The sequence below is a fragment of the Mytilus trossulus genome, chromosome 2, assembly GCF_036588685.1.
Source record: "Mytilus trossulus isolate FHL-02 chromosome 2, PNRI_Mtr1.1.1.hap1, whole genome shotgun sequence".
In the NCBI taxonomy this organism is placed as follows: Eukaryota; Metazoa; Mollusca; class Bivalvia; order Mytilida; family Mytilidae; genus Mytilus; species Mytilus trossulus.
Window position 1 is genome coordinate 43513883 of NC_086374.1, and position 27968 is coordinate 43541850.

Consider the following 27968-nt stretch of genomic DNA (forward strand, 5'->3'; position numbering starts at 1 on the left):
TTTCTTAAACAACATTTTCAATGTACATCGTTTGCCTAACAATGTAGATTCAAAAAATTAATTTGTGTTTTATTTGACCAATTTGGACAATTGACCAATTGAATCAAACTATTACAAAATCACTGTCAATACTCCTCGATATGACGAAATATTCGCTGAAGTTCATCTTAACATGGTCATCAAATCAATTACACCTAAACAAAATAATACATTGAATAAATCTTAACTTACGACCAGAACATTCACCTCCTATGGTTTTGTTTGAACAGCGACATACATCAGGACCATAGCAGGTTTTGCCACCGTAACAAGGAGGATCACAAATGGCTGAAATTAAACCCAATACGTCATTTAAGACATTTTCACATAAAACATCTATATCTTAATGCAAATGATACTTAAAGTTTCGAAACCGTCTGTTTATATTTAAAATGATAATATTTCTAATATAACCGTTAGGAAAATTGGTTGAGATTGTCAAAATCTTCAAGGGTTAGAACTCTAACGAGTCATTCGTGTCACATAATGCATTCTTTAAGTGTCAAATATTTCACGAATATTAGAATTGTTCTCTATTAAAGATGCAACAATCAGGTTGAAACCCAATACATGAGTAACCGTTCGTGGTGTTTGTCGTAGCTTGTATTAAGGTGGCACTTAACATTACAGGGATATAATCTTTAAAATTAGATAAACGTTTGAACTACGTTGTATTGTTAACGGAATATTAAGTTGATAAAATGGTTGGTTCAAGTTTTTGAAATTTCTATTTTTTTGTCAAAGGGTCAAATAAATACTTTCACAAAAATTTATGAAAATTAAACGGATCAAATAATTTTAGTGAAGATGTTGGGTACCATCTTAAGAAATTGTAATTAGAAAATTAGTACAAAACCAAACTTCCGACTATATCAGCCAAAGGAAATATTGAAACATGACTCATATTTCGGAAACATTATATATATATACGTCTGAACCAGTGACAACTACACAACAGATTTATCCTTCGGATCATCAGCAGTGATGGAGATACAGTAATATGACTGTATACATTCTGGGGTTATAATTCGTTAAAACATCAACCAAACAACGTGTTGTTCTTCCCTCGTCGGGATTCACACTCATACTACTGAGATATCGTGATACCTCAAACACATAAGCTTCACAATAATAAGGCTTTTGGTGACCGGGTGTTACCTTACCTTTGATTTAGATGCATCGTTCTATGCAAAATAATAGAAAAAATATTTTCATTCAATTTGAAATCATGATAATAAAAAACTTACGAACATCACAGGTATATCCTTTCCATTTATCGCAGCAATGGATCTCTTTGTAACGTTTTGTATCTGAACACCTGCATACAATTAAATATTGCATTCATTAAATTATCAATACACGTACAATAGTTTTACTTTCATATTCAAAACAAACAAAATTTTCAGACGTTCAAAAACGACAGCAAAGCAAAAAAAAAAATGGGTTCATTACATTATAAAATAGTATAGCATCAATGTTTTTTTTTTAATTTGAGACCAACTATTGCGTTCAACTGAAATAACATTTTTTAAATTGTAATAGTTTCAGAAATGTCAATAATGCAGACAATTTCGTATATGATTTATATCATAATCCACAGTAGATATATACTTTATTAATTTTACCAGGGTCCATGATTGTTCACTTAAAAATAAAACATTAGCTAACCATTTCATTGTCTTAACAAATTTACATAAAATTATGTATGTTTGAATACTCTTGTCATTCAAACTTTAAATAAAATAAGAAATGTAAATAAAGAAACATAATTATTGTGTGCGAAAACAAATCCAGACCTTGTTATATAATGTTTTCTAATGTAAATGTACACTTGCATTAAACGAAGGTACGAACTCAAAAAGATGAATAAAAGGACAATGTCCCACGCGACGCACGTACCTTATCTGTCAAATGACAGTGATCATAAGTAAACATAAAGCCTTTGAAAAAAAATATCGTATATTAATGCATGCACAACAACGTTTCTATCTAATTTTATTGCAAAGAGACATGCATCTTATAAAAACATCGGTCTGCTCATTTCATTTTTTTTTTTAATATGAACCTTTGGTATAAAATTTTCATTAAAAATTAACAATAAATGTATGTGTGATAGAGCCTACAATGCAATTTTCTACAGTTTAAAAATCCCATAGGCATAACCTTTTCAAAAACAATTGCTATACACTGATTAATATCAAAACAATCCTTTGTTGAATTCAAACTACCAAGGGACATAACTCTTTAAAATTGGCACCGATTTTAGAGCACATCATAAAACATTGTGATGATATTACTAATCCTATGATGCAAATTTTATAAATATATTGAAGAATGGTACACTTGATAATAATTGCAATGCATGGTTCAGTAGATATTACCTCAATAAGGGAAGTTTTTAGTGTTAAATAAAGGCAACAGTAGTATACCGCTGTTCAAAACTCATAAATCCATGGACAAAAAAACAAAATCGGGATAACAAACTTAAACCGAGGGAAACGCATTAAATATAAGAGTAGAACAACGACACAACACTGAAATGTAACACACACAGAAACGGACCAAGCATAAGACACAATCCGACGAGAATAACAAATATAACATCAAAACCAAATACATGAATTTGGGATAGACAAGTACCGTGACACGTCTTATCGCAATGTGAATTTACACTAAAAAATAAGAGAAAACAAACGACGCAACACTGAAATGTAACACACACAGAAACGAACAATAATATAACAATGGCCATCTTCCTGACTTGGTACAGGACATTTTTAAAGGAAAACATGGTGGGTTGAACCTGGTTTTGTGGCATGCCAAACCTCGCACTTTAATGGCAATGTAAATTATATAACATTGAAATGACAACATAATATAACAGGACTACAATAAAAATAAATAGGAGAACCTATTAGACAAAGAAACACATGATTAATAGATAATAAAAAGCATCAGGTTTAAAATTCAATACGCCAAAAACGCGCCTCGTCCATACAAGACTAGACGACACAAGACGCCCAGATATAAAAGATCGAAAGTGAAAAAAAGTTCAAAGTTGTACAGCACTGAAGATCAAAAATTAAATGAATAAAGCGGTGATTAATAAATATAATAGAAAAGACGTCAACACATATCTGATCAGCGTTGATTTTAAAACTTGTCCCAACCATTGATATTGTCTATCATAAATATGAACAAAAATTCGAAATGATTGTAACTATATGAGTAATATTTTTGTCAGTTCTTGCGTTCATATATCACAGTAAACATTATTAAGGATACCACTGATAGCTTGATATATTTTTCAATATTGACACTGACGGACAATTTCACACTAAAATCTATAACAAACGATATGACTTCAACTTCCCAATTTTCCATTTCACAGAAGTATAATGTTAACATATCGCAAATGATACGTTAAGCTCATGTATATTATCATTATATGGCTTCATTTAAAAGAGTGTTCTCCTTACACAGAAAGTGCTCCAACAGAGTTATAAGAAGGAAAAATTAAAAATTGATCTTTACGATGTGTCTGTAACTCAACTGACTAACAACATTTTATTTGAGGAGACTATCATCAAAGTGAGAGGTTGAGCGCTTTAAAACCAGGTTTAATCCACCATTTTCCATATTTGAAAATACCTGTTTCAAGTCAGAAATATGACAGTTCTTGTACATTCGTTTTTTATGTGTTTTTGTCATTTGATGTTGCCATGTGATTATGGACTTTCCGATTGGATTCTCTTCTGAGTTCAGTATTTGTGTGATTTTACTTTTTAAACACGTCTTATTGTGTGGTCTTACATCTTTGTCGTCTGTCTGTTAAGTACCGAACGTGACCTTTTTCCGAATCTGACTATTTTACCGATGCCAGTGAATTTGAATTGCTAAACGATGATTCTTGGTATTTCTTCATCCAACATTTATATATTTATTTACGATGTTTCTTGTGTGGGTTCAGTTGTATATCGTGTAATGTCTTATCTTTTGTGTTGTGCATTGTATATTCCTGTCACGGCTGTAATAGTTGCGTTATTTTTTACCCTAGACAAATAAGCAGGAGGTTTGGTAGCCAGAAAACTAGGTTCAACCCACCATTTATCCTGAAATGTCATTTACTAATTAAGGACAATGTTTATCAAATAATCTGTTTTTGTTATTTGGCGTTGTTTTTGTTGCACGTCAGTGTTTTGTTGTTCCGTTGTGTCCTCGTATAGTCCTTTGGTTTAGTTTGTTTGTTTCTAAATCGATTTAAGACTTTTGAACAACGGTCTATTGCCGTTGCTTTATTTCCACATTTTTTATAGAATCTTTTAAAATAACTCTCGTGATATATTGCTAGACTTGTTCAGGTTGGAGTGCTAGCTAAATAGGTTTATTGAAATGTTATCCTATCAACATAAATGGGTTTCAGAGGAAATAAACAACGGTTAACACCATCTGTTAACCTTGTGTTTATCTATTTCACTGAAGAATAAAAAGAAAAGGCGTCTCTAATAACTGCTGCTACGCCATACCAAAAGTGTATACCTCTGATCAGCTAGAAGTCCATTATTTATCATGGCCTGCACACAGAAATTAATTTGGATGGTCGTTCGAGTACTCAATAAACTTGATTAAAATAAAAGATGACTACCTTAACTGTTTTAATTTGACTTGTTACAAGTGCATGTATGTGGTCTATGTACATTATATTTATCTCTGATCCGGACATAATTAAGAGACAGTTACCTGTGAAATATTGTGGTGGAAGTTAAATGATAACCTGAAGCTTGTATATAGTTAATGATAATAATTATTCTTTTCGACACTTTCATGGAAGCCACCATGGTAAGGCTGACAATAAAAGAATGTCTACTGTAAATTAGCGGCCAATATATTCTAAAACCACGTGTTTATTCCTGTTTATGACTCAAATACCGAAAACAAATGCTTATTATGTTATGTTTTCATAGACAACACAATGAGTTAAACAAGAGTAGGAACATTATGGTTGGAATGTTCTTCCTAAAAAAAAACGATTTCACATAGTTTTTTGGAGGTAGGAAAATGTTGCTTTTTAAATTTTTTGTGTAATGATATCCGTTTGGTTATATATGGTGCGATTTGTGTTGCATTTTTCTTTAAAATTGTATGTTTTCCATAAATTCTAATTTTAAACTTTCAGATGAATATATATTAATTCATCGCATATACATTTTGATGAGAAACAAATGTTAAATTGAATGGGAATTTCTGAATGTTATTTCGGATAGAATAATAATTCAGTGAGTGTATTTTTCTTATTTTTAACAATTCATAATGGTAAAATATCAGAATACATACTCAGGACAAGACTTAGTGCCATACTGGTATTGTTTTTGTCTGGAGCAAAAATTTCTACAAAAGTAAAGTATGAAAATATAATCTAAGAATGACAGCAACATACCAGGTTATCATTTGTCAATTATTTAAGTTTATATAGTAACGACTTTTGTATTATTGTCCTCATCACATTCTATTAACTATTATAAGAAAATAAACTTACTAATATCAAACCATACCGAACATAGCATTAACCATGACATCAATTATTGCAGACAATTTTCATTTATGACATAAACTATGTACAAAAGTAGCTATCATATAAACTGTAATAATTTGTTAAATGAGACTGTGAAAGAACGTATTGTGTGTAGGAACATTAATAACTTTTATGGTTAACGTATGCAAGAGTTTTTCAATGTCGTTGTTTTCTTTTTTGAATAAAATATTATTTATAAACATGATAGGTATATAAACATAATATATTTCAAATCTGAATGATGTCTTGATAATGCCCAATAACTAACAATAAAACATATCTTATTTTTGGATATTTATAAAAGTTATCATTTCAATAGTTTTGTTAACATGTTCCTCATTAAAAAGAAGATGAACAAAAGTAAAAATAAAAAAACCAAGAACATTTTAAAGGAAAGGTCCGTAATAAAATGACAAAATTAAACGCTCCTACAATCGGGATTTATTTATAACAACACATTGAAGGAGAAAAAGAAAAGTTGAATAATTTACAAATTTTCGGAAACGGGGTTTTTCACTCATTACTCACGTTCGTTGACCCTTAAAGTTTAACTATTATAAAGCATTTATACCGGACATCCGTTTTTATATGTTTATTTTAAGGGAAAACTATAGAATACTGACTGGTTTTGAAAATGGGGAATCATAAAGACAACATAAACAAAATTTTCCGTCAGTTTTATCTGTATTCTATACAATTGTATGTTTTTTTTTAAAGAATTTTCATCTAATCATTCTAAGACTAGTAAGTGATAAAATGAACATTTTTAAATATCAGTTAAATATGCTCAAGCCACATTCAAATATTTAAAAAAAAATCCTTCATTGCTAACTTACTATTTTTGGAATTAAACGGATAATGAAAAATCAAGAAAAGTAGGTTATGTCCTGCATGCAACAGTAGTTATCAAAGGTACCAGGCTTATAATTTGATACGTCAGACGCGCGTTTCGCCTACATAAGTTTCATCAATGACGTTCAAATCGAAATAGTTAAAATGCAAACAAGTATAAAGTTGAAGAGTATTGAGGATCCAAAATACCAAAACGTTGTGCCAAATACGGCTAAGGTATTCTATGCCTGGGATAAGAAAATCCTTATACAACAACTCTCACTATGTCCACCGGTTACACATGGGGTGATTGCTTCAATTTAAAAATATTTAAATGTTTTCTTATATAAAAGAATATAAAGTCTTTAAGTGCCAGTCTGCCTAAGAATCAGGCAGTGGTGAAAACATGACCAAAAAACCCCACCCAATTTGACATTGATTTCAGTTCATAAAATGTAGTTATGCACAAAAATTACATTCATTTCTGTTTTCTGTTCTGGTAATAGAAGATACAATTTGGTTAAAATGCACTAGAAATTAACGAATAAGGGGAGATAACTCTGTAATTTGCTATAATTTGCTATCATTCTAACCAATTTTCTAACCAAGTTATTTGATATTACCAGACACACACAAACGAAAGACCAATTATTTTTAACTCAGGAGGATGGTTAGTATTAAAAAGCATGATTAGCTCGGTGGGTTGTTTCTGATCATGTTTTGATTTTTACCTAAATTGCCTGATTCTTACAAAGACTGGCACTTAACTATAAAGGTAAATATCGTTAAAAATATATACTATGAATCTTTGAAATGCAAAGTAAATGTATATTATATTGTGTATAAAAATGTTCTAGTGTACTCACCCACATAACAAAAAATGTACGGATGAAAGAAATATTATTCCTTGAATCCAACTACTGTGTGTAATCTGCGCCATACTTTTGTTAACTGAAATAACATTGAATCAAACCCGGAGGTCTAATAAGTGTCCACTCCAAGCACTTTTAATGTACTTCAAGTTTGGGAAACACCGTTATCTTACACACTTTTCTTTTCCATGTCCATCTATAGTGATTATTGTTTTTGATAACATAAATGTCCTTTGATATTTACTGTTCAATTTAGAATGATTCAAATGTAAGGACTATACAACTGTTATAAACATAAGTAATAACACTTACTGTCATAACACGCTGGATACCGTTTCGAATGATGACTTTATTGAAAATTAGTTTGTAGACCAAAATCGACGTTTCTATCACTTCATCTCTTATCCAGAACCAAAACATTATGACATGCATTGCTGTTACATGTATTTAAAACGCATCATGTTTCTGCTATTTCAAGTGCTAATACAGTTAAACTTAAGCTTATGTTTGAGCAGGTTATAACACCTCTAAGTTCATTTGTAAGATACATAATATTATTTTTCAAAACCATGATTCCTCTAGTATTTAACAACATTGTCACTGCTATGGTAAAATGTGACATAAATTCGACAAACAAAAAAACAGAAACATCATTATACTGAATTTTTCCCGTTATAATTAAAATCTGAACTGATTTGAATCTTAGATACAGATGTTTTTTATTATATTTCTTATTTTGTACTTTTACACCATTTTCCAGGTTATGGAATGCTAATTTACCCCAGGAGTAGATTACCTTAGCCGTATTTGGCACAACTTTTTGGAATTTTGGGTCCTCAATGCTCTTCAACTTTATATTTATTTGGCTTTTTAAACTATTTTGATCTGAGCGTCACTAATGAGTCTTATGTAGACGAAACGCGCGTCTGGCGTATAAAATTATAATCCTGGTACTTTTGATAACTATTTATCTACCATATTTAATCCTCCCATCAACATGTAAAACCCTTCCACATTCTGGATGTGCATGTCCCACATAAGGAGGCATATCAATCAGGCTGTCGTTTGAAATGTTTTAAATTTGACCTTTTATAACGGAATATGTGTAAGGAGTTTTGCTCATTGTTGTAGGCCGTACGTTGACCTTCCGTTATCAATTCAGTGTCATTTTGTCATTTCGTCTAGAGTTATCTCATTGGCAATCATACTACATCTTCTTTATTGTATATGAATTATAAATGAGTCACAAGTTCTTCTAATATTTATTAATGATAAAGTGCACTCTTAAGGTGATACTTTACCACAACTAGATACAAAAGTACAGATTTGGAAATTAGTGTCATTCGGTGGAATGTGTGAATCATGGAAAACCAATTGGAACATAATCGTGGTCATCTGTTACTCAAACAGCATATAACGATTAACAACACCAGAGTGAATACTTCCGGATTACTATAACTTACCATTGGAACTATTGGTTCTAAAGTTTCTTTTTAAATAACAACCCTCTCTTTATTAAACAAATTCTTATGGGAACATCAATAAACTCATCATACATACCAAGATTAATATGGTTATGTTGCAAAAGGTTGAAAGTTCACATTGTAAAGGCGGAATTTAATATATTTGATATTTGTAGTTGACCATGAGCGATTTTGTACTGTCACTGCCAATGCAACAAAGGGGACCAACAACAGATTCGATTTGCTTTTTCATATTTTTTCAACACATTTACTCTATGCAGACACTATTTAGAATATCAATTTAAACACATTTACAGTTCACACAAATACTTGCTTTGAATCGATTAAAATTTTGAAACATGGAAACAGATTTAATGCATATAATTATATTAACTCAATGTACAACGCATGTGTGTCTTAACGGTAAGTATCATTATACGTTTCATTCCAATCCAACTGAAACGAAAGCAAGTAATAGCGAATGCAGTATAAATATCATCAATATTTCCATAATTTGACATCAACAGTCTATTTGACTTATAAAAGCCGGATGCGTCAACTTCACAAACCCTTGTCAGGCGCTGTCACTATTTATGAGATGTATGCATTAAGTGCTCCATATTCAATCTAACGAAAGGAAGCGAGTCATACATTTAATGTTTTTTTTCTTTTCTTTCAAAATTAGATTAACAAATATGGAGATATTGAAGAAAACTTAATATATTACAAGCAGTCTTACTCATTATTTTTTCAAGCTATTTTAACTACTTTCATAATGAGGTTGTTTTATGGTTTTTTTCCACATTCTATCGGTTATCGGAACTTTTTAAATGATAGTAGTGATAGTCATATTCTGTATACAATGACAAAATTCTTTGACTGAAATGTCAGTCAGAACTACAAACAAATATCTGCTGTTCACTTTTAAAAATATATTTCTATGAAAATTCAAAAGGAATATTGATACATTCGTTTTGAAGAAAAAATAATTGTTTCAAATTTGGATTGAATTTGGTCACACATTTAGGGGAAGTGGAAATCTTCTCTTTGTAAATTTTGCGGACGCAAACACAAGTTGATTGACCGTTATAGAATATAATTCATATGTCGTTTATCCCTCGTGTATTCCTTTAACTAAGCTACAAACGATGGGTGCCACATTCGGAAGACTGAAATTGTTGGTAAACAAGTTTTTCCTCATTATGTAAAACAATTTAAATCATGGACTGTGGAGAAATGTTCGAATTTCATAAGTTACATAAAAGTGGACAATAATAACAAACCAACATTTGTTATATCAAAGTTTACTTTAGCCAGACCATTGCTTTAGATCGGTAATAGTTTTAACACTAAACGAACATTTAGAAAAACACAAATAAGCTTACTCAGCTTCATGTTTCACCTATACGCATCAAATATAACTGCAGAAGCTGATACATGTTTGCAATTATCCCCGAACACGCTCGTTCAGATTCAATACTGGTGATCTCACCGTTATAATTTCAAGTAAAAAAACATTTATCTTTAAATGAAATTAAACACGAACTTTTTGTGAATGATGTTTATATGGAATGATTAACGAATGAGAATTACATCAACGATAAGAGGAAACACGCTCTCTTTCACAAAAATGGAAGATCAAGACATATATCAAAGTTTTTTAACATCATTTTCTCAGAAAATGTTTGTGTATTTTTAGAAATTGGGTTTCAATTATCTTGTAGGCGATACTCAATCGTCTGAAATTTACCAATAACATTAAAAGTACTTTCAAGTGTCATAGAAGAGGTTTTATATACATGTATGCAATAAGGAAGTTATTATTAATACTGTTAACATCAATTCACGAGGAGGTACTTTAATAAGGATGAATACACACTTGTCGCAAGTATATTGCAAAAAAAATGTTTCTTAATGTGAACAATTCGACTAAGTTTCACAATAATAAGAACTCGGATTAGTATATCTAAATAGATATAAGATGATGTGGTATGAATGCCTATGAGTCAACACTCCATCTAGGTAACAATGTGTAAAAAGTAAACCATTATTTGTCTTAACATGGAGCGAGCCTTGGCTAAATCCGAACAGCAAGCTATAGAGGCCCTAAAATGATTAGTGTTAAGGCATTCAAACAGTTAAAACAACGATGTAAACAAAAAGGATCCTGACAAGGATCGGACAAGTGAAAACAAATGCTACGGGTTTAAACATTTAATTAGGTGCAACCTTCACCCATGCATGACATAATAGTGTAACGTCACAACATAGAAAGACGCACTATAAAATATTAATTGAAATGGCCTAACTCAATCAAAATACATATTAAAACAAACAGGTGAACATACACTGAACAAATTTTTGTAATCTGTAATACAACGAAAATACAAAAATTGATAAAATACGGTGATAGATGTTAAACAATATCAGATGGCCAACCATAACATTGGCCAAAATGCCACCAAATGAAATTAGGTAAAAAGGTAAATGTAAATAATCTTGTTGTAAGGTATAGAGTAATGAAGAAACGGATTTGTTTTGTTATTGAAGTAAAAATTTTGTTGTTTATAGTACGAGAGCAGAAGTGGAAATTTATAGTCACATCAAACACCAGAGACATAAATATGTATGTATTTCTCTTCACACACTTATTAAATGAGGTATATATCAAAAATAGAGAAAAGAGATATAATGTTAATCGCGCGTTTCTACATAAGACTCATCAGTGACAATCATATCAAGAGCAATGAGGATCCAAAATTCCAAAAAATTGTGCCAAATACAGCTAAGGTAATCTTTGCCTGGGATAAGAAAATCCTTAGTTTTACGAAAAATTCTAAGTTTTGTTTACAGGAAATTTATAAAAATGACCACATCATTGATATTCATGTCAACACCGAAGTGTTGACTACTGAGCTGGTGATACCCTCGGATAGGAAACGTCCACCATCAGTGGCATCGACCCAGTGGTGTAAATAGTTATCAAAGGTATCATGATTATAATTTAGTACGCCAGAAAAAATTGCGTTAAACAAGAAAACATTGAATAACAAAAAAGATTTACAAATAGTGTCAACAGGTAAAAACAACACGAATGTACGATTTGAAAGTACTCGTAGTTTCTGAAAGCTGGCTAAATGCCAACATCCATAAATAACAAAAAATCGTGCATTAGAGACTTAAATCGACTAAAACACATCCAATGGATTTATTATTTTTAAAAACGTCATGGACAATCAAAGAAAACATTACTTGTGCTATGCCAAAAATAAACATTTCGACTGGAAGCACAGTAGGATAGTTAAGGTTTAAACTCTATAGAAAGCTAACATTAAATGTAGGCTGTGAAATACCGTTTCGTCAATAAGTTTTCAGCCAAATGTACTAATCAAATCTATGTATCTATGAAAGAATTAAGTAAAAATTTAAGTAAGTTATGCTAGCGAAATCCCTGACTTAATAATTTACCAGTGAAACATTTTGGACTATATCACTTAGAACTTTTAACGATGGGTATGACGCGGAATTAGGGTCATAAATATCGAATTTAGCATATGCTTAATTTATTTTAGCATAAGCTGAATTCATTTTTGCATGAGCTAAACAAATCAGCATATGCTCAATTGATTTTAGCTTATGCAAAATTGAGTTCAGCTAATGCTAAATTTAATTAAGCTTAAGCTAAAATGAATTTAGCATATGCTTAAATCATTTAAGCATATGCTAAAATCATTTAAGCATACGCTAAAATATAATATAGCATATGCAAAAAATGATTTAAGCATATGTTTAATTCGATATGTATGACCCTTATTCCGCGTCATAAATGGGTAAAACATTTTCAACATGTTTTTTTTATCTAGTTTAAAAGCGAAAGAACATGTTACTGCAATTATATGATAAATGAAATCCTTTTGAAAAATAATTGGTTTATTATTCAAATAACAACTATTCATCAAAGTTATTGCAAAGAACGGAGGCTTTCGAATTTAATATGATATATAAACGAGTTGGTGTATTTGAATTGTTAATGATATGTTAGGTGTTTATATAAAACTGTATAATGCCTGCTGAATTGTATTTGTTTTAAAAGATTAACATTTATCACTGGGTTTTTTGTGTAGTTAGGCGGTTAAAGATTGCTTACTACTCTCTTTTAATTTTCGTCTGGGAGAAACTTTTATGCGATAAATATTTGAAACATTTAATCGTCATGCTGAACCAGTATTTAAAATGGTTAGATCGTAAATTACCCTCTTTCGTTTAAGTAGAAATATGAAGATGTGGTATGAGTGCCAATAAGACAATTGTCTATCCAAATAATAATTTATAAAAGTAAACCATTATGGGTCAAGGTACGGCCTTCAACACGGAGTATTGGCGCATACATTACTGTATGTAGGTAATAGTCATTAATCATCCGTTTAGTTCATGAATGATAAAATAAAAGTGATGAAAATCATATTTGACTCACTCACTTTACGAATCAAAAGCGGACAGTACCGTTAATACTTATCATTCAGGTTTTTTCGTTGGAAAAAATGATCGCTCATAATTGGTATACATTATAGTTGTGATATTTTACCGGCAAAACCCTCGCACAATGCACTGTATGTTTCTTCAACAGTCACACTGATAGTCCAGTTAATGAAGCATTTTAAAGTATACAATTTTTGACACATCGTATGACCGGTCAAACGTCTCCTATCTGACATTTAGTTGCGAAAAATGTATGAGAGAATTAAATCCTATTACCAAGGTACAATTGGTATTACCCGTTCTATGTAATTCAGCATATGGCACTGTTGTGTGGGTATTCAATTTGAAACTCTAAATTGTTTCTTATAAGCATTTTTGAGACTATGGTTTTGCGTTAAGAGTTGTGTTTCTATGGGCTTTAAAGTTAATGTAATTTCTTCTGGTTGTCTGCGTATAGACCGTTATTTTTTCAGCGCTTCATGGGATTAAACCATTTAGCACGAAAAGGCCGACTCGAATAGACTTCTATCACAGTTATTTTTTTATTTTACTTATACGAAATATTTTGATATTATATTAAATATGTGTTGATATATTTCATCGACATGATACCATATACCATAATGTGCAAATAAACTTAATCGTGCTATGGGTGTTAGTTATTGTAGAAAAAAAGAAGTTTATTGTGAGATATATTGGACATCATCAATATTTCGGATATGAAATAAACGAACTTTCTTTTTTATAAAAAAAATTTATGCGATGCCTACATCATGCCAATTTCAAAATTTAGAAAACATGACATCGTAGACCGCTGTTTAGCTCGCTGCATCTTAATTTTCTATATTTCAACTACATATATCAGTTGATTGTGTCGGCTTTTGCAGCTTCGTAAATTTATTGATTAATGTTCGTCCCACTGTCTATATCAACTCTTAACCAAATAACGTATCATGGCTTTTTGACGTCAAATACGTTGACCCGGCCTTAACAACTTTGACCCGGACATATCAGCGACGTCATAATGTTTGAACAGAAGATGATAAGTTTAGCCCAACTTATCACGTCATCTTCCTATTTGTTAGTGAAACAAAGAAACACTTCCTATAGGCTCAAAGTTAATAACAGCCCTATAAATCGATTATAGCAGTATACGTTGCTAATCTTAATTATCACCCTGAGCTGAATGATTAATTACATAATAAATACATTATGATAAAGAAATTATAGAAATTACATACAAGCACACTTACATTTATATGGTTTTCTTATACAATACAATTCCTATTTATATAAGCATGGTATGTAGATGAATCACCTGTTTGTTTACAAGAGTTGTGTTATGTAATTTACGTGTGCAAACCATTTTTTTAATTTTTAGTTACAACGATAGATATAGGAAGATGTGGTGTGAGTGCCAATGAGATGTTTTTTAACACAGAGCTGGCAAGAGACTAAAGTCAAATTGCAATGTACAGATGGACGCAGTAATTTGTGAAAATCTCCAATTATTTTTTTTTTAAAGTCATATGAAACGAGTGAGTCGTGAAAAATAATGTTTGTCAAATTCTTGGACCAATGCATGTATACATCATAAACTTAGTCTTCTATGCACGATTTTATCATTATTTTCGCAAATATATCATATAATCGTCAATTTTTTTTCTCTCTGCTTGTTATGATCTAACAAATATTGCTGCTCATTAAATGCCGTGTTTTGAAGCCGAAGTTTACCGATTGTCACCTTATAGTAAACAAATCACAAAAAGCATGGGTTTTGAGCACGTGTTTAACATGTATAATCATATATTTGTTTATTTCAATGACGTATACATGCGTATTGTGGTCACCGGATTTTTACGAGGAGGGTTACGTTCGGGTCACTATGCATACGGAAAATATGTCGGCGAATTGCTTCCTGGAAGCAAGCAATTGAAAATAAGTAAACTTCTTCTAAATGTGGACAAAATAAAGATTTTTTCTCAGAAAAAGTATACGTACATAAGTTGTATAATAAAAACTATCAATTTAGTTATAAAAAAACATATGCATATTTTTTTAATTTGAGGTTTCTTATGACTTTAAGTTAAAGCATCATCAAATGAATCAAATCACTGCTTTGTTTAATTCAGTATGACTACATCAATTTAAGAAAAAGATACAATTTATATATATCAGCTGTTGGTAAATAAAAAAGAAAACATTTGTGTTTTAATTATTCCAATACTATTTGGATTTGAACATATTCTCGCATATTTGTTGCCCTTCCGTAGATAATCTTATTACTTGTTATTTACGACCCAAAGCGGTGGAAAGAAAGCCTTATACTGTAATAAGTAATGCATTAATGTCATTGCTGCTGATTATAATTGATGGCTGCCTAACGTCCCGCGACACGTTAATATACATAATATTTAGGACGAGAACATGTTTTTGTTATCAATATAATCATTTCTTTGTACTAAACTAACACTCTGAGCTAGTTTTAGAGTTCTAACTCACAAAGTTACAGTTCACAGAAAGACGTAACACATTACCTGGACATCTCGTGTTGACACCGAGAAAAACAGTCACTTGTAAATGCAGTTAAATGCATTTATTAAAGGAGAATTACATTTTTTGTAGGTATCAAATTCGTTATCACCGATTTGACCTTAATCCGCATATGCAATTAATACATTGTACAATAATGCAAAAGCAAAAATATCGAAAAAGGCAAAAAGTCACAAATACTCCTTTAAAAATCACGTACTAGTTGAACTGTATCAAAATTAAGTGCACGTGATATACCATACCCCATCCAATTAGCCAACACACGTAAGATGCATTGCATTTGCGCCAATTTTTGAAAATTACAATATTTCATTTGCGCCACAAGGTAATATTTCATATGCGCAAAAAAATAAAAACTTCATTTGCGTCATTTTACAGGTCAGCAATAACGGAAGCGTTAAATATTCATTGCTCTAAAAGGTTTATCTTTACAGTATTTCTCTGGATAATGGGGTGAGTTCAATGCCACACTCATGTCTGAAGCCGAGAGACACTAAAGCTTATAATCAAATATAGGGTTCACATGTTCGAGGTGTCAAGATGGACATTTCCAATTTAGACATAAAACAGTGTGTAATATTTGAGGACCACACTTTGAGTTTATTATCAGATCATATGTTCTTAAAAATGGAGACCAAGTCGTGTATTGGTACCCCAAATAAATAAAACCTTGCAAAGCCAGTAAAACAACAGAAATGGACTGCAGCTCATGAAAAAACGGACTATCTTTTTTTAAGATTTTAACATTACTTGTGTGGTTTAATGTGGACTGATTTCTGAGGAATATATTTTAATTTAAAAACAAAAGCTTTTATTCTCAAAAGTCTTTTTTTAGATATATAATTTATACCACTTACCTGTATTTACCTGTAATATTGGCGCAATTTAAAGCTTTTATTTTTGCGCAAACGAAATATTTTTTGTGGTGGAAATGAAAGATTTTTTTGGCGCAAATGAAATGCCAATTGGCGCAAAAGCAAAGCACCGCATACGACCGATATGAATATATTTATAAATTGTCCGACAAGCACGTGCAATCGTATACTGACGAATTTTCAGGGTCAGTTTTTGCCCTTTTTAACTTTTTAATTCGATCATCACTGCAGAGGAAAGCGAGTCTGGCGTACACACTTTTGATAGCGGTATTTATTACGATTTGAAGTGCAAATGGTGGCTGTATGCTCTGTGGTCGGGTTGTTTTCTCTTTGACATATTCCCCTTTTCCATTCTCATTTTAATGATCGTTTCATGTCATATATTAAAAAACTGTAAATAGTTATCAAAGGTACCAGGATTATAATTTAGTACGCCAGACGCGCGTTTCGTCTACATAAGACTCATCAGTGACGCTCATATCGAAATAGTTATAAACCAAACAAATAAAAAGTTGAAGAGCATTGAGGATCCAAAATTCCAAAAAGTTGTGCCAAATACGACTAAGGTAATCTATGACTGGGATAAGAAAATATTTAGTTTAAATTCAAAGTTTTGTAAACAGGAATTCATCGTTCTTCAGTAAATAAATAAAATTTAAGGGCACTATCAGTAACAAAACACGGGTTTTCCTTTCTTTCGTGTTTTTTGCTTCTGAAATTTGGCTATTGCTCTAAAAACTATAATACAACAAAAAGTAATAGAGAAATTTTATTTAAGCATTAATTTTACATAATCAAGGAAAATAATACTAGTTTTCAGAAGGTTATCTATTGTTTTGGAAACTTGAAAAATTAAAAAAACATACATGTAATAATATTACGTAAATTCTCTGTCAAATTTCCGGAATTGGACTGTCATCTTGCATTACCTATATACAAATTTAAATTATGATAATATGTGTACTATAGTTTTTGCCAATTAGTGTCATCTTTGTTTCAAAGTAGTTATTTGAAGCTATGTGCAATATACAAAACAAACTAAAATAACATTATAGTTCATTTGTTTGGTAGTAAAAACTTTCACCGGGCACTTCTGTAAATATTTTACTCATTTCTGCCTTCATCTGAGAAAATCCAGCTCGCTTACGAGGATCATAGTGCCAACACTTCAGCATGATGTTGTAGAAACTGAAAATATGAAAATAAAAATGCATCTCACTTTTTATTATTATATATTACTAGGTTGTGCGGCATCTACAACACACATCAGAACCGATATGCGCCTGGTTAGATATTTCTACGGCCAAAGGGAAATAGACAAAGCATAACGTAGATGATACATACTGAGTATACTCAAACGGGAAAAGTTATTTTTAAGTTTTAAGGTTAATTTTCCTTTCAAAAATATTTTCTGCACAATCTGTACTAATCCCGTTTGAATTGTTTTAACCTGGTCATTTTGGGGGCCCTTTATAGCTTGCTGTTTGATGTGAATCCAGTCTCCGTGTTGAAGACCGTACTTTAACCCATAATGGTTTTCTTAAACAAATTTTAACTTTAACACAATAATATGAAATTATCTTCAGACCTAAAATAAAGGATTTGTAAGCAGATACCAGGTGCTGTGCAATGATAAGCAGATCTTCCTCCACTAAGGAGACTTTCATGTTGCTCCTCGTAAATTTAAAACCGGTGTTAGAATTATCAATCAGTGATGTTATTTTCGAGTAAAAGAGAATGAATTTATGTTACAACAATCGTAACATATTAAATATCATCAATAGCAAAGATTTTGCATAATGGTCAACAAACTCGAGCTCGTGATGACGTCTAAAGATTTTGAAGGAATGATTTCAATTTTACCACTTAGAATCATTATCAGGATGGAAAAGTGTCTCATAGCAGCAACCAAGTATTAAAGAAACCACGATATGAAAGGCAATTTTTTTAAACGGCCGTATCAACTGGGATATATACTCCATATGCAGGTACTCTGGGGATCCAGCTACTGCTCTGCGGTATTTAGTTGTAGTCTATATGTTTTCATTCAAATAATCAATCAACTGATAAGTTATCAGATAAAATGAGGATTTGCATTGCATTATAGATTAAGATGTTTAGATCGGTTATCTGTGCAGTGATGTTTAACTGAGACACAAAATGGCAAGGACATTATATTCTAATGTTATGCAAGTACACCGTTATCCTCGTCAGTTATGGTCGAACCCATATATTTCAAATCTGAAAGTTTTATATCCTTAAAACCAACACATCTGAAATAGTTCAAAACTACACAGAAAGGACCACTATGTACACACACATCTAAAGGATTGTTGTCACATGAAGAATCATACTTGACATATTATAATAAGTTTATATAAGGAGGCAAGCATGTTACAATGTTTCTTCACACACATACATAGCTCCTTCAAAAACTATGTGGAGATTTTATAACACGAATTATGTCTATTCTTTGTAATGGTGCTCATAATTGGCATTTTTCATTTGCTGATAATTTTCAACTGTGCTCAAGCGCTTATATTGGTCTTTTTGTGGTTAAAGACTATAGGGTTTAAAACTATAGTTATTGTTGAATGAATAAATCAGAGTACCAGGATAAAAATTGTGTACGCCCTTATTTATGCATGTCCAAATTCCTATCCGTTTCTTTTTTTTATTTGTCTCGAGAAAGCAAATTCATGATTTTTTCTTAAGAAATACTATTAGACTTGATATTTAGAATAAAGAATGAATGATGCGAACAATAGTTTATACTGCAAGAATTCGGATGTATGTCGCAAAAGACGATAAAACACACTTCGATTAAAAAGAAAGACACTGATCTGAATGCTTATCATTGTGTAGAAAATGTTCTCACTCCGTTTGATGTATTCGTTTAAAATCATGTGTATTCCTTAATGCATCAAATCTCTATATTAACAGGCAAACCATTAGAAAACATGTTTATACTTCGCCATTGATTTTAATAACATGAATTAGGAAATTATAGTTTGACGATTAAACAGTATATAGAATGAAATTCAAAACAGTGTGGCTGTGTCCATTGATTGACGAATTACATTCATCCATTGACTGGAACAATTTAGGTGAACGTTTGTATGTAACGACCACTACTCACTATGTACTTTTTAAAGATACTTTAACTATGGGGTCACCAAAGGTTCTCAACACCTTAATAAAGTAATTCGAAAAATTAATCAGAAATAACACGATGTTTTGATTTATATCAATTATAAAAATCAAAACATAAAGGTAATTTCTGATTAATTTTTCGAATTATTTTATAATTAAAGGCGTTAAGAAACCTTTAGTGACCCCACAGTTTAAATGTCTACCGTAGGTACGTCGTGAACAGTGGTCGTTACAGACAGACGTTCACGTAAATTGTCCCAGTCAATGGATGAATTTAATGTGTCAATCAATGGCCACAGCCACACTGTGTTCATTCTAATTCTGATACTTACGCATCATCACACTGTTCTGGTTTCTTCATCTTATAACCACGTCTGACCTTACCCGGCACATCTCTACTTTGAACACCTGAGTAAGGAGTATCTCCTGAAAATACTTTATCTATGATTATTGTTTTCTCTGATGTTAAACGTTAGCGAGATTGTTGAAATAAACAAGGACAATGATACGACCATCCCGCTCTTTCTGTATGATATGTGCCGAATAGATCGATTCAACTGAAAGTGTATCCCTCACAAAACACCTATTGGAAACTAGAATAACCCGCTAGAAGGTCTCCCTTTCATTCATTCATCATTTCATGGTATCATTTCCAAAAATGTTTGTTCTATGTTTATGTTAACATTTTATTTCCCTACATTGGAATTTATACATGACGTTTGTGTGTTTTAACAATCTTTAACAGTATCTTAAGCGAAAATGATAAATGTATCTTTGTAAAACATCTTTTAAAAGACAAACAAAATATCTAAACAAGAATACAATTCATAAATGATATTTCACTTCATATTTCATAGCCTCTTAATGAAATATATTGATAGTCTTGTTCAGAGTTCGGAACCACGAATGTACTGTCTTATATTTAAATGGCGATAGACGAAATAATACATACCGAGAGAAAATATTTCCCACATTACGATGCCATAAGACCAAACATCACTCAATTCATTTGCATGTTCTGTCGATTTCATACATTCTGGGGCCATCCATTTGATTGGAACTCTTTCCTACAAATAATCCAGATTCAGATAAAAGAAATACTTACTAACATAAATCAATGAAGTAACAATAAAGCTTGCAATAAGACGTATTAAAGTTTATTCTATAGCAGCTGAAATTTAAAAAAAAATGTGCATATCAGAATTTCGAGAATCGGTAGTTAAGTTATATAATATGTATATAATGGGCCCTCAATGTGCTTTCTTTTGAATCAATAAATATATTTTTAATATGTTATTTTATATTTTTTCTCTTTGAACAACATGCAATCAGTTATATGATTAGTCTCGATATTTTTCATAATGCATTAAAATGAATGTCTACGTTCCTTCCGACTTCATTTTGAGTTAAGTTAACGTATATATATTCAGCATCTGCACCGGGAGTGATACGATATATATTTACTCGAGACAGTACAATTTTAAAATTTTAAATGCGAGTTTTGCCGAGCGTTTGATAAATTTAACAGTTAATGACGAGAGTGGGTAATTGTCATATTGTACAAGAAATAGTGGTGGAATATGTTTCTCTGATGATTTGTAGACGATATGCATACAAAGATAATTCTTTTGTTCGAATGATCACGGAAAGATGTGTTCTTTCTATGTGACGTCATCAGGTATGGTTGCTTTTTTCATCACGTAACACCAGAAAAAAAGAAGACAATTTTACGTCATAATCGACTGTTGACCAATGGAACACTGAGATCAAACGATCCATACTTTGATTGAATAATAATAATAATCAGCAGGGCATGAAAAGAATAAATCAGGTGAGAATTAGAATACAAACAAGAAATACTCAAAATTTCAATCTGGTAGGAAATAGAGAATAACATATCCAAAATTTCAGATAGGATAATTCAGGATAACAAAGCATGTCATTTATTCAATTGTTAATTATAGTAATTCGTTACCTCTTCTTCTTTATTTGCTTCTGGATCAGGACCAAAGCCAGTGATCTTTGGTTCAAGCAGTTTGTTGAGTAGCACATTTCGAGCAGCTAGTCGTCTATGTACTACCTATAATAATATTTAGTATCAAATTGAAGTCACAACCCCATAAGTAGTTATCCATAAATGAACACAATCTATATGTATATAGCACTTGAAAAAATTACAAAAATAATTCAAACACCGATGGCGTTCAAATAGGAATTAAACAACGCGTTTGTAAGCCTTACTATTTAATCAAGATATGAGAAATTAGTACAGATCTTATGGTAATGGTGTATATTTGATATGGTCTTATAATAAATAGATAAAAGTAATGTTTTCAACAGTCAACCAAACCCTGATGGCGTCTTTGAAATGTTAATTATGATGGTAACTATTATATAATCGAAAACCTTCGATTTAAAGGTGCCCTTAAACTTTGTCAGCAGCATCCGTCTATACGTATGAACCCATCACGCAAGAATTATTTTTTAAACGTTCCATAACTGAGAAGACTACAACTATATCACATAGACTGATATTTCCGAAATCTCTGTTGTTTGGTTTTTATGCTGATTACAAGTGATACATCAAGAGCTAAATTGAAACACAAATTACATCGGTTACACTTAAACATTTTAACTTATATTGTCAGATTTATATTCTACACAATCCTTTAACACACGAGCCGGGTCTTTAACAACATGATATAATTCCAACTTTATGGGTTTTTTTGTCATGATATGTTTGTGAGTGAATTGGTCCAGTTTATACACCAATAAATTCCGTTAAAAAATTTTTTAATCCTTATTATTCTTTTACGTTGGAGATAAAGAATATATTTTTCCAAACTCGTTACCTCTAACACACGTAAATTGTAAATGTATGTCCATGTAGCATGCATATGTTTGTTGGTTAACGCAAAAATACGTAATAAAATTTGCGATGTGATAAAAAAATAAACTACAGATAAAGGCAACAGTAGTATACCGCTGTTCCAAATTCATAAATCGGTGAGAAAAAAATTAAATCTGGGTTACAAAGTAAAACTGAGGGAAACACATCAAATATTTAAGGAATGACTATAATATTTTTATTGCGAAGCGGGGTAATTTAAAGTGTGCGCCACATTTTTGATGTTATTTTGAAAAAACAATTAAAAAACGTTGACGACGTCACAGTCACAAGACAAAATTTTGTCTATGAGCTGATAAACAAATCAACGTCAGCCAATCAGAAGACGCGTTACATCCAAATTTAAATTATAAGAGGAGAACTACGACACAACAGAAACACAACATTAGAATGTAGCACACAGAAACGATATATCATATAACAATGACTAACTATTATTATCATTTAAACGAATGTTTTTGTGTTAATTATTTCACTATTTAATTTAAGGATTGGATTACTGTGCAGTGAAAATAAGTTTTGTTAACGGTGGTGTTATCATCGTTTACATTGGTTACGTAAAGAAGATCGTTCAACGTCGTCTTTCGATAAATAAACAACATCAAGCTATAGATCAGTTATCGGAAGTCCTCTCGACCAACTATATCAACGTATGCCTTAATATGTATCTAAGAATTATCTTTTCATAATTGCATTCAAAAGAATTAAATACATACTTTGTTAGAGGCCAAATAATCCATTCCGTTACAAATACCAAACGCAATTCGGAACAATCTCTCCACTAATTCTACCGATATGTTTGACCTCGCATTCTCAAGAAATTCTTTCAGAACTCCCTTAGGGCAATATTCCAGAATCATCATTGGACCACCTACAAATAAGGCAAAGCGACATTATGCTTTGTCATGTAAAATATATATAGTTTCTCGGAAACTCAGACATAATGTAAATGCACCTGTAGAAAAAAAGACCAATTTATCTTGAAAGCTTTGTATCATGTTGTCGTACGATGAAATTCCAATGCACTTATTCACAGAAGTTTGTGAAATCTAGGACTTCTGTAGATATCAATATAGTAATTTACCGGTATTTAAATCTTATAAATCGATAACGTAGACAATTCAACGTAGCAAACAAAACAACAATGTTCGGATGGACTTTAAAAATAGATAACCGGATGCATCAATACAATATGTGTATATGCAATCATTTGAATTCATCTTTTAAGTTTACTTACGGATATCATCTTCAACAGATCCAATGAAATCCAAGATATTTTTGTGATGTCCCACTTTAGTCGCATAAAAATTTATCTTAGCTCTCATTTTAAGCACATTTTCGTCATTTTGATCATCTTGAATTATACAAAATACCCACATTTAGTACAGATTAAGTGTAAAGCAAATTTACTACGTATTTAACATATGTATGGATTCACTTTATAGTTTTGATATTTTCATAACGCATTTGTTCTAAATGACAACATCCCAGTAGTAAAAAATATCTCCCTCACCATATGTAACAATTATATCTAATGCGATATAAAAGAGATGTGTTCCCTTTTATCGAGATACAAATAAAACTGTACGTTTATGTCATATTTCAAAAACTGTAGACAAAACCTTATATAAATGAGCATTTCATTAATATCATAAGAACAAACTCATATTTGTTGTACCAAGTTTATAATATGACAATTATAAACAAGATCGTTTGATTTTTATATCTAAAATACCTTTCAGGAGAAATAGTCGTATTGGACACTGGGATTTTGTGTTTACCAGGACTAACCCAAAATTGTTATATAAAAAAGAAGACGTGATATGATTGCTTATGAGAGAACTCTCCACAAGAGACCGAAATGAGTCAGAAATTAACAACTATAGGAAACCGTACACTATGACAATTGTAAAGAAGATCGTTTGACTTGTATTTCTAAAATACCTTTCAGGGCTTTTGCCACAACTGTTATTGCTTCTTGATGCGTATAGTATTGTGCTAAATATATAATCGCAAATCGTCCCCGTGTAAGCTCGGACTCCAATGAAACATCCTTTCGAGACAATATCCAAGATTTATCTCCCTTTATATCCATACCGCCATAGAAATATATGTCATCATATTCTTTCGAAACACAAGCTCGATTCTGCATGATCAAAAATATTTTGAATATTAAAATGCATTACTCATGTTACTATTGACGTTGTATGTATCAATAAGTTCAATCAACAATTTGTTTTTTTATCAGGTTTATGTAATCAACCATTATGTTACCAATGATTCTTTTCTTCCTAAAACCTCCATTTAAAGTAGTTTATTTCATGTTTAATAGACTATTTGACATTAATTTTATGATTTGATTATGTGGATGATGTCACTCAAGTGATGCGAGTACTTACATTTATTCCACTTGGTGTCGCACGACGTTCTCTTATGGTATTTCGAATTGTGCGTATACCTGCAGTTACTTGTTGTTTAGCGGGTTGTAGTCTACCGGTTCTCCCAAGAAAGACCAGCACGACAATGACAACAATCAGTAACAAAAGGAAGCCTAAAAAAGGCAACTGTTTTATTGCAAATCTAACTACTCTTACTAATGGTTTACATTTCAAAGATACGTTAACTTAGAATTTTGTCAAAGTATAACATTGTAAGGTATAAATTATCATATATTTTTTTTATAATTAGACTAAACATGCAGAAAATTTAAATTTATATTATTGGACTTATTGTTTAAATGTTTTTTGAAAGTTGATTCGTGGATGATATTTAATTTAAATTCATGTTACTACGGTTAACGTTTTGTTAATGTCAATCTCGTGCAGTATAATACAAAATTTAATGATATAGTACGCAATAAAATTCTTTTGAGTTACTTATTTAAAAAATAACTTTTAAGTCAAATCAATTATTCAAAAGACTTTGATTTTTTAGAAAAAGAGAGAATATAACCGAATATTCAGTATATGAAAGAAAAAAAACACAGTGTAGCTTAGGTATTGATTGAGTAAACTGTTACCTCTCGGAATAGATATGGTCAACCGAGGAGAGTAAGCAAACGACATAGCAATGTGTTATTTACATAATGTAAAATTGTGTCTGTTTTGTTCATATTTGTTTTAAATAACCAATCTTTTCGTCTTACAATAAAGAGTTATAACAAATTTCCAAATTACCTGCTACTAATCCACCAACTCCGCCGCTGGATAGTCCAACTTCTTTAAAAAAAAAAAAAAAAAAAGTCAGACGATGTTTTATTACCAAAATTATATATTCACCTGTCTGGAAATTTTGTTGAGATTGACATATATTCGAAATGTTTTCCTGTTTTTAATATTGTTTACTAAATGTATCTCAAAGAAGGAAAGTAACGCGTTGAACTGATGTAGGTTTACTACACTGAGATAAATTAATTCCACACTTATCAAATTTTTAAAGGTAACTTTAAAAACTAACTAACCAATAAACGTCATAAAAAGTATCAAATTAAAAGGAAAAAGAAATAGACATGGTGCATGTCCCAGTTTAACGTTGTTTTTCTGATATAGTTTAACATCATGACCCTTACTTTATTGATGTTTTATTTACATTGTGTTATATATCAAATAATTAGTTCAGTGTATGTTCACTTGTGAGTGTTTGTGTGTTTATATGTCTTTTGATCGAGTTAAGCCATCTTTATTGATATTTTGAAATATGTCTTTTTTATGTTATGGGTTACAATATTGATTCAGGTAGGGGAGACGGTTGGTACTAATTAAAACGTTTAAACAAACTGCTGCATTTGTTTGCCTCTGTCCCAAGTTAGGAACCTGATTCTTAGAGATTGTAGTTTGTTAATGTGATTCATAATTGTTTCCCGTTTTTTATATAGATTAGTATTTTGGTTTTCCGGTTTGAATGATTTTACACTAGTATTTTTGGTGTGCTTTTTACAAATTGTTACTTGAATGAAGAGTTGACTAAATGGCATTCAAATCACATCTCGTATGAAGAAAATATATACAGACATTATTTTCGAGATATGCATAGGACGTTTCATTTACAAATTATATGGTACGTACGAAATGAAAATACAATACAAATATAATACCTTCTTCTGTGGTAACAAATACAAATTTTGTTGGAACAGAACTGCTGACATAGTGAGTATCATTCCCATAATTAGTTGTCATTTTAAACCAGTATGATGTTGTTGCTGATAAACCTGTGAGGTCAAAGGTTGTTGCCTCTTTGTGAACTTTGAAAGACTTTGTCGAATTATCTGGTCTAAACAGAATAATCCATATCCCAGCCCTTTCATAACATGCTGGGGCTTGAATCCACTTGATGCTTACACTGGTGTCTGTTGTCTTCAAAACAGTTATGTTTGAGGGACTGAAATCTAAATATTGTTCGGAATTTCATTTTGGGTGTGTTTATATTTTGAACAAAGTTATCTCACAATTAAGGCTCTAAACAAAGGATATAAGAATTCAGTTCATTTAAAAAACCCGTATTGGATAAAATAAAAACATCAAGGTAACTTGGGTTTTTCCTTTATTATCTTACATGAGGTTTTCGAACGGTACTGTAAATAAACGCATAATAGATACCAGACTTTAACATGTGTGACTGTCGAATGAAAACAAAAAGTAAAGTACCATGTTGAAGAGCATTTGGGACTCTAAAGTCAAACAGCTTTTTTCAAATACAATAGAAGGTGACCGATGGGTATCTTTAGTATGGGAAGTCTTAGACAAACAATAACAACATTCACGGAAATACAAATCGTGTACTGTATTGTCAGTAAATTAACACATGGCAAATACATCAATTACAAAGTCACTAAACTATTAAAAAAATCAAATATAAGATATTTACTAGTCAAAATGATTTTGCAATAATAGAATGGTTTATGTATATTTATCATTGTCCTGTAATTAAAAGTTCTTTTTAATATTTAGATATTTTTGTTTGTCCAAAACCTCTAGTGTCCGAACAAAAACATACACAACAAGAATGTGTCCCAAGTTCACGGATGCCCCATCCGTACTATCATTTTCTATGTTCCGGGGACTGTAAAAATGGGATAAAATCTCTAATTTGGCATTTAAACTAGAAGGATTATATCATTGGGAGCATTTTTACTAAGTTTCAAGTTGATCGGATCTCAACTTCATCAAAAATTACCTCGACCAAAAAATTTTACCACAACTTTAACCTGAATCGGGACAGACATCA

General features: G+C 31.2%; 2 protein-coding genes across 4 annotated transcripts in view; both read right to left on the reverse strand.

Moving 5' to 3' along the window:
- The window catches only part of LOC134707307 (proto-oncogene tyrosine-protein kinase receptor Ret-like), a 53717-nt gene extending 46181 nt beyond the window's left edge, over nt 1-7536 (reverse strand). Inside the window, exons 1-4 of the mRNA XM_063566954.1 lie at nt 7309-7536; nt 5374-5427; nt 1287-1357; nt 232-327 (exon numbers count right to left, since the gene is read on the reverse strand). Coding sequence (XP_063423024.1) covers nt 232-327; nt 1287-1357; nt 5374-5427; nt 7309-7382 — 295 coding nt within the window. The 5' untranslated portion in view covers nt 7383-7536. The remainder of the gene's footprint in view (nt 1-231; nt 328-1286; nt 1358-5373; nt 5428-7308) is intronic.
- A 9982-nt stretch (nt 7537-17518) lies between these two features.
- LOC134707309 (uncharacterized) overlaps nt 17519-27968 on the reverse strand; it is a 37369-nt gene continuing 26919 nt past the window's right edge. For 2 of the 3 annotated variants that reach the window (XM_063566957.1, XM_063566956.1), the window contains 10 exons: nt 26839-27129; nt 25922-25963; nt 25145-25296; nt 24690-24891; nt 23983-24099; nt 23462-23616; nt 21813-21917; nt 20790-20904; nt 20170-20263; nt 17519-17872 (listed from right to left, as the gene is read on the reverse strand). In XM_063566957.1, coding sequence (XP_063423027.1) covers nt 17734-17872; nt 20170-20263; nt 20790-20904; nt 21813-21917; nt 23462-23616; nt 23983-24099; nt 24690-24891; nt 25145-25296; nt 25922-25963; nt 26839-27129 — 1412 coding nt within the window. In that variant the 3' untranslated portion in view covers nt 17519-17733. Of the gene's footprint in view, nt 17873-20084; nt 20264-20789; nt 20905-21812; nt 21918-23461; nt 23617-23982; nt 24100-24689; nt 24892-25144; nt 25297-25921; nt 25964-26838; nt 27130-27968 lie in introns of all 3 variants that reach the window. The other variant, XR_010105697.1, reaches the window with a different exon arrangement.